This window comes from Lacerta agilis, chromosome 18, assembly GCF_009819535.1.
Source record: "Lacerta agilis isolate rLacAgi1 chromosome 18, rLacAgi1.pri, whole genome shotgun sequence".
Lineage (NCBI taxonomy): Eukaryota > Metazoa > Chordata > Lepidosauria > Squamata > Lacertidae > Lacerta > Lacerta agilis.
The window spans coordinates 2,785,713-2,798,509 of record NC_046329.1 but is presented as its reverse complement, the minus strand read 5'-3'; the positions used below and the strand labels follow the sequence as shown (position 1 = coordinate 2,798,509).

Sequence of the window (12,797 nt, the reverse complement as noted above, 5' to 3'; positions counted from 1 at the left end):
GACAACCTTCTCTTCCATGAATTTGCCGAGTGCCCTTTTAAAGCCATCCAAGTCAGTGGACATTGAACTATATGTTGTGTGAAGGATGTCCTGGCTTGTAGGCTGTCTTGAATCTTCCAAACAAGCAGTCTGGACAAGGGCTGTTAAAACAGCCACCAGAACCACAACCTCCTTTATCCAATTCACCCATCTGGCTGGGCCACTTTGTTGCTGATTTTCCGGTGGCCTTCATTTACTTTGGCCACAGAGAATGCCGATTCCTGTGTGTTTGTCCGTTCTTTTCCTCTTTTCCTCATTCCCCCTTTCGCTCTCCAAATGGTTCATTGTGATGAGGTTTGCAGACGCCCTGCCGGGGCTTGCCAGAGCTTGCTTCTCCTACCGCCACCCAACGCAGAGCATAGCGTAATCGCTCGCCCAGAGGAGCTGTTAAAAGGGCCTGGCAGGAAACATCAGACATTTTTTCCTTTGCTACTCATGTCATTTTCAATTAAAAGACAATCGCTTTCCCCCTCCCCTCCTCTTCTTAGAACCCTGGGCTGAGTTCCTAGGCGGTAGCCGAGCTACTGGTTGAAAGAGGAACCGATGGAAAGGGAACACGCTCCGTGGGATGAGGAGGAGGAGGAGGAGGTGGAAGGAACACGGGTCAGGTGGCGATGAAATCATGAAATGGACCAGTGTTGGACAATAGGAGCAAGAAGAGGTGGCAGAAACCAGCAATTCCTGCGGCTGAGGCTTGATATTCCCCCAACACACATACACACACACAACCACGGGACTTCTGACCCAATTGCGGGAGGTCACAAAAACACACACTTTGGCATCATGTTTCTCATTTGGATCCCGACATTTTACCAGAAATCAGCCTTATGTTTTCAGCCTAATACTGTTTTCAGTTCCTGGCTCACTTTATGCCCTTGACTCAATTCTTCCTTGCTTGCCCTCCATCCTGAAAATATTATACACACACACACACACACACACACACATAGAGAGAGAGAGATTGGCATTTTGATTGAGCAAACAGCTTCTTTTTAAGGAAGAAGTAGAATAGAGGTCACAAGGAGAATGGGACGACAGAGGACGAGATGGTTGGAGAGGGTTCTCGAAGCGACTGGCATGAGTTTGGCCAAACTGCGGGAGGCAGTGGAGGATAGGGGTGCCTGGCGTGCTCTGGTCCATGGGGTCACGAAGAGTCGGACACGACTGAACGACTGAACAACAACAACAGAATAGAGGTGGACATCACCAGAGACCAACCAATAGCTGGAGAGGGGGAAGTTTGTTATGCAGAAAGTATCCCCTAGAAAGACGTGGGTGGCGCTGTGGGTTAAGCCACAGAGCCTAGGGCTTGCCGATCAGAAGGTCAGCAGTTCGAATCCGGGCGATTAGCTGAGCTCCCATTGTTCAGTCCCTGCTCCTGCCAACCTAGCAGTTCAAAAGCACAAAGTGCAAGTAGATAAATAGGTACCGATCTGGAGGGAAGGTAAACGGCATTTCCGTGCGCTGCTCTGGTTTCGCCAGAAGCGGCTTAGTCATGCTGGCCACATGACCCGGAAGCTGTACGCCGGCTCCCTCGGCCAGTAACGCGAGATGAGTGCCGCAACCCCAGAGTCGTTCACGACTGGACCTAACGGTCAGGGGTCCCTTTACCTTTACCTATCCCCGAGAAAATGGGTTCGATGCCCAACTTACGGAAGGAAAACTAGGTCTAAGAACACTGGCCATTCTCCATGACTGCCAGGTAGAGGACCAGATACTGTGGGCAGAGAGCAGAGGGTGGTTAGCTGTGTTGGCTCCGGGTTTCGGAGGACCCTCCTCCCTAAGTGAGCTTACCCAGCACACACACACACACACACTGCAGCTGAGGTTTGTCGTGTTCTGGTCCAATGCCGGAACCGCTGGGGGAAAGAGGCAAGGCTGGACAAAGGTTGCTGAACCACGGACAGCTCCGAGAAAAGCCCCCTGACAGAGGTTGGAAGTAGACTGAGGCCCTTTGTACCTCTGTCTGGACTGCCGCCTCCAGGCTAAACTCACCTGTGGAGACCTTCAGAGCCTTAAAGGACCAACCTTCTGGCCTGAAGATGAGCACTCCTCCCCCATTCCACAGCCTCCCTCCTGAAGAGCTCCTGAACTGGTGAGGTGCTGGGAAAGGAATGTGCCCACCAGGGTCCCGTCTCCAGCCTTATAGGTCCTGGTGGCCTCGGAGGTTCCTCTGGGGAGTCCTGCCCAACCACCTCAGGTGCAATGGTCTCTCCCTAGCTTCTGTAATCAGCTCTCAGCCCTGGTCCAGACCCAGCTCTCCAACTGGTGCTCCTACAGCCTGTGACTATGTGTGCAGATCACTGCTGGAGACAGGCGTCGTAACCTTGTTAGGGTGGGCAGGAGATAGCTATTACAACTTCAGGGTCTTCTGGTGAACTGCTGAAGGCACCTGGCTGGCTGCAGTTAGAAAGAGAATGATGGGCTATCAGGGGTCAGCAACCTTTTTCAGCCGTGGGCTGGTTCACGACAGCGCACTGCAAAATTTTGCTGCAGTTCAGACATATGTTGTTGTCGTTCAGTCGTTCAGTCGTGTCCGACTCTTCGTGACCCCATGGACCAGAGCACGCCAGGCACCCCTATCCTCCACTGCCTCCCGCAGTCTGGGGTCAGCAACCTTTTTCAGCCGTGGGCCGGTCCACCATCCCTCAGACCATGGGGGGGGGGAGCGGACTATATATTTTTTTTGGGGGGGGGGGATGAACGAATTCCTATGCCCAACAAATAACCCAGAGGTGCATTTTATACAAAAGGACACATTCTACTCATGTAAAAACACGCTGATTCCCAGACCGTCCGTGGGCCAGATTGAGAAGGCGAATGGGCCGCATCTGGCCCACGGGCCTTAGGTTGCCTACCCCTGAGCTAGATAGACTCAGCTTTGTGATCTCTCTAGATACTTTCTCAACAAAAGCCAGTGTTGGTGACAGGTTTTGGCAAGCGGTGGGCGGGGGCTATTGCCTTCTTGCCCTCCCTGTGGCCTTTCCAGAGGCATCTCATTAGCCATGGTGGGAGGCAGGTCATTCCATTAGGTGGGCTATTAATGGGGCCTCCACACACAGAGGCAGTCTACCCCTGAATTACCTCCATCCCCCTCGCTCGTCTTCCTGGAAGCATTCCACTGCATGAATCAGGATAAGAATAAGAACGCAAAGAGTCGCCTTATACAGAATCAGGCCGCTGGTCTATTTGGCTTATGTGGTCTGCTCGCACTGACTGGTAGCAGCTGCTCTGGAGTTTCAGACAGAGCACATTCCTTAGAGATGCTAGGAACTGAACACAGAGCAGGCACAGCGTTGGTCCAAACCGACACATTTCTTTCTACATCCTTTGCCAGGGCCTAAGCAGAACTTCCATGTCCAGGGCATTCTACCTCTGAGATAGGGCATGGGAGCAACCATGGGAGAGAGCTGTTGCCTCCCTGTTTGTGGGCTTCCCTGAGCCACCTGGTTGGCCTTTGTGGGGAACAGGATTGTGTTGTGAGTAGACTCACTTTTTGAGTGACCCAGTAGGGCAGTTCTGCAGCATCCTTAAGCTTCCCGGCTCCTTTTTCTTCCTCCTGCTCCCAAGACTACGTCTTCATTAAGTCAGAGAGGAGCCACCTGGCCCGCGGGGGGTGTGTGTTTGTCCTCATCTTCTGTGGGTAAAGGCTTTGTTTGGGGGGGGGAAACAGCAAGCTTTGGAGAGAGCCACAAGTTCCCCGAACCATCGGAGGAATGGCTCAGGGTGTGTGTTTTTCCAAGGAAAATAAAGGAAAGGAGTGATCTCACCCTGTTGGGACGCCGTGTGCTCAGCAAAAGCATCCCCAAAGGCCATCCGCTGGCTACTGGGTCTCTCGTGCTTCTGCCACGCACAAAAAGAAAAAGAAAAAGAAACGACACACACATAGAGAAAAATAACTTCCAGACCCCGTCCAGGAGGCAGGAGAACATCACCTCCTCTTACCGAAAAAGCAGAGTCTTGGAATTCTCTTTCCTGGCTAAACTAATTTGTACTGGGACCAACTGGCAGCTTAAGAGGGGGCCAGTGATGCAGTTCAGTAATTTTAGACTTTGGCCTTACTGCGGAGGGTCCAAGGGTTCGCTCCCCAACAGCACCTCCCAGGTGGGGCTGGGTTACATAGCTGTCAACTTTTCCCTTTTCTTGCGAGGAATCCTATTCGGAATAAGGGAATTTCCCTTTTTAAAAAAAGGGGGAAAGTTGACAGCTATGGCTGGGTATGTCCCCCTGCCTGAAATCCTGGACAGCTGCTGTCAATTGGATAAATGAGGCTCACGAACCTGGGGAGGTAGCCCATCTGGAAGAAGGAAAACTCTGGACCTGAACCTCTGCTGCCTTGCGGCAGAATTGTAGTGTTGGATGGGACCCCAGGGGTCCTCTAGTCCAGTGTTTTTCAACCTTTTTTGGGCAAAGGCACACTTGTTTCATGAAAAAAATCACGAGGCACACCACCATTAGAAAATGTTAAAAAATTTAACTCTGTGCCTATATTGACTATATATAAAGTAATTCTCTTGAATTTTTCAATTTTTCCCACGACACACCAGGCAACATCTCGCGGCACACTAGTGTGCCACGGAACAGTGGTTGAAAAACACTGCTCTAGTCCAACCCCCTGAAATGCAGGAATCTCGGCTAAAGAATCCATGGCAGGTGGCCTCCCAACCTCTGCTTAAAAATCTCCAAGGAAGGAGAGCCCACAGTCTCCAGAGGGAGACCACCCCCCTCGTCAAAGAGCTCTTACTCATTCGTGATAAAGGCTTTGGTAGTGAAATCCATACTTTGCAGACCACAATCTGGAGTGGACTAACAAGACAATTCAACAGTACCTTGTACACTTCCTTCTGGCAAGTTGGTGCCAGACGTCATAGAATCATAGAATCCTAGAGTTGGAAGAGACCCCAAGGGCCATCCAGTCCAACCCCCTGCCAAGCAGGAAACACCATCAAAGCATTCCTGACAGATGGCTGTCAAGCCTCTGCTTAAAGACCTCCAAAGAAGGAGACTCCACCACACTCCTTGGCAGCAAATCCCACTGCCGAACAGCTCTCACTGTCAGGAAGTTCTTCCTAATGTTTAGGTGGAATCTTCTTTCTTGTAGTTTGAATCCATTGCCCCGTGTCCGCTTCTCTGGAGCAGCAGAAAACAACCTTTCTCCTTCCTCTATATGACATCCTTTTATATATTTGAACATGGCTATCATATCACCCCTTAACCTTCTCTTCTCCAGGCTAAGCATACCCAGCTCCCTAAGCCGTTCCTCATAAGGCATCATTTCCAGGCCTTTGACCATTTTGGTTGCCCTCTTCTGGACACCTTCTAGCTTGTCAGTATCCTTCTTGAATTGTGGTGCCCAGAACTGGACACAGTATTCCAGGTGAGGTCTGACCAGAGCAGAATATAGTGGTACTATTACCTCCCTTGATCTAGACGCTATACTCCTATTGATGCAGCCCAGAATTGCATTGGCTTTTTTAGCTGCTGCATCACACTGTTGACTCATGTCAAGTTTATGGTCTACCAAGACTCCTAGATCCTTTTCACATGTACTGCTCTCAAGCCAGGTGTCACCCATCCTGTATTTGTGCCTTTCATTTTTTTTTTTTTGCCCAAGTGTAGTACTTGCATTTCTCCCTGTTAAAATTCATCTTGTTTGCTCTGGCCCAGTTCTCTAATCTGTTAAGGTCATTTTGAAGTGTGATCCTGTCCTCTGGGGTATTAGCCACCCCTCCTAATTTGGTTTCATCTGCAAACTTGATCAGGATGCCCTCAAGCCCATCATCCAAGTCATTGATGAAGATGTTGAATAAGACTGGGCCCAAGACAGAAGTCTTGCTTTGCTTTCCTTTGGATCAGCTCGGCGAAGCCGAGAGGGGGGTCTTGTGGTCAGGGCAGCCTCCAGACAGCCTGGGACCTCCAGCCCCAGGGAGATCACTTTGGTGCTGCGAACACAGCAAAAACAACACAGGAGGCAGCAGCCGCGAGTTACCGGTCTCTGCGGCCACAGCAGGCGCTGTGATTATCCAGCAATTTGACTTCGCCAGCAAGGCTGCCAATCGATTCAGACGGTGATATTTATTCGTTTCAATTAGAGGCTTTGTTACCCTGATTTTCAGACAGAAAAAAAACTCCCAGAGCAGATTACACACAGTCAAAACCAGACAGTCCCGACCGGCAGGCTTACAATATTAAACCAACTCGCAACACAACACACAAGGGGAAAGGGAGCAGGAGGGAAGAGGAAAATTGAAACTCAAGCATCGGTTTCTAAACGACTGCTCCTAATGTTGACCAGCTGGCAACGTTCAGAGGCAGGGGGTGTCTGATGGAAGTGGGCCTCCAGCGAAGCTGATGGAATGAGCCTTCTGCTTCCGATATCTCCAAATGAGGCAGCCTGATGGAAAATTCGGGTCACAGCAGAGCCGATGGACCAATTCTAGATGGACCAATGGCTCCGTCCCAGCCCACAAATATCAAAAATAATCAGGATCAGCAGGGTCCAAATTAGAAGCAGCCAAACAGAGGTTCTGCACAATGTTCTCATTTTTGGTTTTTTTTTTGGGGGGGGGGTTGGTCCTGAAACATCACCATGTGAATATTCGGTCCTGCTCAAGGTTATTGTTCCTGGCAGTATGTGCTTCCTCTCTCTAGGTGGTCTCCCACACACACACCAGGACTCGTGGAGCAAACGGAACATTTTCATGATGCTCTGCAGCTCATCAGATCGGGGCCGGATGTAGGTTTGATGGGGCCCTAAGCTACTGAAGGTAATGGGGCCCTTTATATGTGCAGCTGTCCATCACAATTTGTCGCTGTTTTTTTGTGTTGAATATATGCTATATGGCAATTTATGGACCTACTGTAATACCGGTAGGTATCTCAAGCCATTTGCACATGTTGCCCTGCAACCAGTCCATGCAGAACGTAGGCACCCTATATATAGAAAGGAGCAAACCCGTGATATTTTAGGGAGCAGGCTAGCAAACGGGGCTCATTACTTAAATCATAGGAGCCCAACCAAACACTGTTGCTGCATGTAGGTTTTCTTTTATTTGTTTTTTTATCTTATATTTTGCAAATGTACATCCAGTTTTTTCCGCTTTAAAATTTTTGGCCCCACCCCACCCCCCAGAGAGTGGGGCCCTAAGCTGTAGCTTGTTTAGCTTATACGTAAATCCGGCACTGCTAATGACACCAACGAAGGCAAGTGAGGGCAGTGACAACAAGCAAACTGCAATTTAAGCAAAAATGCCATTCACCACCAGGAGTGCCCTTCAAATGCCCCCCCTTTAGGGACCGTTTTGCTACTCTCCCCCTCTCCCTCCCCCTGCCCAAATTTACTTGTTTAAATAGCCTTCACTAGCCATCACTTTCCATTAGTCTCAGTTTAAAAAGAAGGTGTTTGGGGCAACTGGGTAAGGGTAAATGCTACAACCTTTTGAAAATTCAAGTTTTTGATACCAAGCCCATCTACCTGCCATCCTGAAACCTCTGTGAAATGTTAAAACTTAAAATCTCATCAGTAAACCTAGCTCGGCTGCTGCCCTGCGTAAGGAATTATAGAAAGATGGGGCCACCACCGAGGAGGCCCCGTTTCCCAGTCTTGCCTCCATAGACCGGGGGGGGGGGGCTTTTTGCGGACCACCGAGACAGTTCTCTTGTCAGGACAGCTTAAGAACATGTTGGTTCCTGTGGCACGACTCACATTGACACAGCAGCTGAACCTTGACTCTTTCCGTACACCGCGGGGAAGAACTTTTATCTGCTACGTTGGAAGCGCTGCTGTTAAAGGCGCAGGAGCAGTTCTGGTAAACAGAAGTTGGCAACAGAAAGGGCACAGCCTCCTGTCTTTACGATGGGGTGTCGAACAAAGCATAACCACGAGGTGACCCTCGCTCTGTTTTTTTGCAAGGTGCCTGGCCTCCGAAATTTGGGGGAGGGGCTCCCCCACTCCAAAAAAACAATCCATTAACACCTCGCTTGGATGAAGAAAACCACTCTTTCCATATGGCCTCGTTTTTATTGGTGTTGGAACGGACATTTCTAGGCGCAGGGGTTTTTCTTTTTTAAAAAAATAAAAAATTAATAATGTTGGACTTTGAGGCTGGCCTGTCCATATTCTAAGTCCAGCCCTCTTAATGAGAATTCCTGTTGGGATGGTCTCACAAGAGGCGCTTGTCTGCTCCTGCAGCTTCAACCCATGTTCCGCAAATTCCCTTCCACAACACCGACAAACAACCCTCTTTAAAGAAGAAGAAGGAGAAGAAAATTACATACACAAGACTTCTTTTGAAGTGACGCTCCTGTTGGGGGAAAAAACAGCTTGCCGGCTGGGTTGGGAAGACATCGGTCAAGCTGTCATGTTTGCCTGGAGAAGGGACTGTAACTTTGCCTTCAGAAAATCCCCAGTTCAATCCCTGGCACTTCCAGTTGGAGGTGCGAAGGCTCCCCGTTTGAAAACCTGGAGAGCCGCTGCTGCCAGTCAGTGTTGGCAATACTGAGCTGGACGGAGTGGTGCAGTATAAAGGTGCAATGTAAATTCGCCCTTTATTCACAACCATGAGGACCGGAGCCTTGATTTAGTTTTAGGGGAAGGGCTGCAGCCCACAGTTCAGAAAATCGCAAGATACCAATTGCTAGCACCAAGAAAGAAAGAAAGAAAGAAAGAAAGAAAGAAAGAAAGAAAGAAAGAAAGAAAGAAAGAAAGAAAGCCCTGTATATAAAATAATAATAATAATAATAATAATAATAATAATAATAATAATTTATTGTACCCCACCCATCTGGCTGGGTTTCCCCAGCCACTCTGGGCAGCTTCCAACAGATATTAGGATACATTAAAATGTCACAGATTAAAAACTTCCCTGAACAGGGCTGCCTTCAGATATCTTCTGAATGTCAGGTAGTTGTTTATCTCTTTGACATGAGATGGGAGGACGTTCCACAGGGCGGGCGCCACTACCGAGAAGGCCCTCTGCCTGGTTCCCTGTAGCTTTGCTTCTCGCAGTGAGGGAACCTCCAAAAGGCCCTCGGAGCTGGACCTCAGTGTCCGGGGCTGAGCGATGGGGGTGGAGACGCTCCTTCAGGTATACAGGACCGAGGCCTTTTAGGGCAGGCTTCCTCAACCTCTGCCCTCCAGATGTTTTCGGCCTACAACTCCCATGATCCCTAGCTAGCAGGACCAGTGGCAAGGGATGCTGGGAACTGTAGTCTACAGCACCCCCGAGGCGCATGCATTCCGATGCCCACCAACCAGCCCAGTCAATGGTCAGGGAGCCGGAGATGAACACTGTTGGCTACCCCCGTTGTAGAGGGCCACTGGCCAGGCCTTGGAAGCCTGGGCAAGTGGACGTCGGAGGGGGCAGTTCAGGAGTGGGGGGGCACAAGCTGTCTGCCGTGGTTGAGCCTCAGCTAAGCACAGCAGGAAGCATGAACTCACTGCCAAGCTCAAGATGCTTCTTCGGCATACCAAAGCAGAGTAGCTCTCTGCCCGCAAAGAGCTTACAGTTGGAATTTCAGCAGTGGTGGGAGAGGAAGTGGCGGGGAGAAGGGATGTATGTAAGGGTCAACTTTTCGCCAACCAAGGTTCCACAAGGACAGGGGGAAGGGGAAGGTGAGTTTTGAAGAATGCTACGGAGGAAATAATCCCTCCAACATTTTAATCCCGGAGTTGTTTTTTCTCCCTGATTTCATTAGAAAATTTTAAAAAAAACATGCCAATCCACCACCGCGAGGTAATCTTGATGGTTTTCTCGTACACTGTTTGTTCTTCTAATTTAATTTATCTCGCTCTCTCCCGCTGGAGCAGGAGCCAGGGATGACGTCTCCTTTGAGCATCCGAGCGAATAAAAACTTCAGAAGGCAGAAATGCAGCTTCATAAACAGCAAAGCCCAGGCACTCAGCAGGGGGAGCGGAGCCGAGGTTCACGAGTTCTCGAGCCAATTTTTTTTATATATACAAAAGACTCTTAAAAGGGGGGGCAGGCTGCCTGCTCGGGCATCACCATCAGGCTTTGAGAATGACTGTCGCTCCGAGGTTAATTTTTCTGCTGAGCCTCTGCTCCTGGGGTTCAGGCCAGATGCCTGGAGGAAGAGGTGAGTTAAGATTCCCTTTTGCAGTCTTGTTCTTTCTCAAGGAAGTCAGGGGGTGGGTTTGTAAAATAAATCATCCAGGTTGATTTTTTTTTTGATTTTTTAAGTCATCCCCGTTGAGGCTCCTGTGATCCGTTCCCTTTCTGTTTTAGTCCAGCATCATATCCTGGTTTCCTTATTAAATCTTGTTACAGGTGTTGTTCTGCCATAGTCGAAACAAAATAAAAAAATTCATTCCAGTAGCACCTTAGAGACCAGCTAAGTTTGTTATAGGTATGAGCTTTTGTGTGCATGCACACTTCTTCGGATATCTGAAGGTATATGAAGGAAGTGTGCATGCACACAAAAGCTCATACCAATAACAAACTTAGTTGGTCTCTAAGGTGCTACTGGAAGGAATTTTTTATTGTATTTTATTAAATCTTGATAGCATGTTAAAGGTAGGTAGCCGTGTCGGTCTGCCATTGTCAAAACAAAATATAAAATCAAAAACCAAAATATAAAATCAAAAATCAAAAAACCCTTCCTTAGTTGGTCTCTAAGGTGCTACTGGAAGGATTTTTTGATTTTTTGATTTTATTTATATATATTTTATATTTTATTTATATTACATTTTATATTTTGTTTTGATAGCATGGTTTATGTTTGCCTAGGTAAGCTGGCTGCTAACTGCACCTTAGAGACGAACCAAGTTTCGCGAACAATCAGCACAATTATTTTACACGTAATCTTTAGCATCCTCGAATTCGAGAGTTGGAAGGGTCCAATCCCCAGCTGTGCAGGAATTACAGCTGGAAAGTCCATGACATGGCAGGTGGCTATCCAACCTCGGCTTACAAACCTCCGAGGAAGGAGAGCCCACAGTCGGACTGTTCCACATCAGAAAGTTTAGTCCTGGTGTTTAGTCCGATTCTCCTTTATTGTCATTCGAATCCAATGGTCCAAATCCTGCCCCTGGGACAGCAGAAAGCAAGCTCCATTTTAGCTCAGCTGCATTTGCCTTCGAGAGAGAGATATATATATACACACATTTCCTCATGTAAAGATGGACAAATCTGTCAATCCTATTTCCCACCCCCACCCCCCATTATTGGTTGTTGTTTTTTAACAATTTCAATTCTAATAAATAGTGATACAGAGGAAAAGAAAAGAAAAGTGAGGGGGGGGGGAAGGAGATGTGTAGAATACGTCTTACAGATGTAGACTTTGTTTGGATGATTATGACAACATTTGGTAGGAGTTTACACAGAATTCAGTAGGATTTTAATATCTGCATACATATGTATTAGGATAATAAGGTCATATCTATTTAAGAATGTATGGGAGTATGTTACATTGCATATGATTTCTGTCTTTCTTCCTCCTGTTATTGTGCACTTAACCAGCTTTCCACATTAGTTTGCAAAGCTTTTTCTTTTTCTTTTCTTTTTTTAAATCCTCCTGAAGATTCATCAGAATTTTGTTGTGCGGTTATCCTATAATTTATTTATTTTACATAATAAAATATATATATAACGCTTGATTGTTGGTAAAAACTTCGGTGTGACCTGCAGGAAATATTAAAAAAACATTAATGAAAGTAGTTTAAAATGCTTGAAAATAATTAAAATTAGCAGTAAAATACATTTAAAAAGTCAACATATCGACATGTCCAGCCTGGGTATGTTTGCATAAACAAAAATGTTTTAAGCAGGTGCAGAAAAGAGTCAGCAAAGGAGCGTGCCTGATTTCAATAGGCAGGGAGTTCCATAAGGTATACCTTTTGGTATGCGATTTTGCATACTGTACAAACTTTGCAAAGCAATTTTAAAAAATATTTCCACTAATGCATGCATCTTTATGCACATACTATGTGCCTGGAGAACTGCGTTGCAAAAATGGTGATGACGATGATGATTTAAATTTCCATACCACCCTTCATTTGAGGATCATCGGGTGGTTTACAATATAAAAACAACAAAAATACATACCGTATTTTCCGACGTATAAGACGACTGGGCGTATAAGACGACCCCCCAACTTTTCCAGTTAAAATATAGAGTTTGAGATATGCTCGACCGCAGATTCTCCACCCGGCGTATAAGACGACCCCCGACTTATACTGAGAAGATTTTCCTGGATTAAAAAGTAGTCTTATACGCAAAAAAATAAAAAATACTCACCCCAAGTTGAAAAGGCTAGGGCTAGGAGAAGAGGAACGTTTTCGGCCTAGTGTCTAAAGATATGAAGTGAAGGCACCAGGCGGGTCTCCCACCAAGCAGGGAGCCACCATAGAAAAGGCCCTGCTCTCGTGTTGCCGCCCTCCAGTCCTCTTGCAGAGGAGGCTCCTCCTAAATATCTTGGAAATTGGACCCATGTAAGAAGTGTGTTCCTGCTTGCTTCATAACAGTTGAGCCAGATCAGTGAAAAAAAACTGACCAGCGGGTATAGTCAACTCACGGAACTCATTGCCACAAGAATCCAATGGCTGGCTGTGGCTCTCCAGGGTTTCAGGCTCGGGGGGTCTTTTCCAGCCTGGTCTGGAGGTGTCCCTGGGCAACAGGCAAACCTCCCCACTTGCAGGTTGAATTAACGCTTTGTCACTTGACATGGAAACGAGAAAGGAAGATTTAGGGGCCGTACGACTTCCAACGGCAGTGAGGGGATGCCCGGCCCAAGACAGGAAC

At 47.6% G+C, this 12,797-nt stretch overlaps 1 protein-coding gene across 1 annotated transcript in view; it reads left to right on the top strand.

Annotated features, from left to right (window-relative positions):
- The first annotated feature begins 9,880 nt into the window (after nucleotides 1-9,880).
- Nucleotides 9,881-12,797, top strand: part of COMP (cartilage oligomeric matrix protein) — a 37,336-nt gene continuing 34,419 nt past the window's right edge. The window contains 1 exon segment of the mRNA XM_033136774.1: nucleotides 9,881-10,134. Coding sequence (XP_032992665.1) covers nucleotides 10,059-10,134 — 76 coding nt within the window. The 5' untranslated portion in view covers nucleotides 9,881-10,058.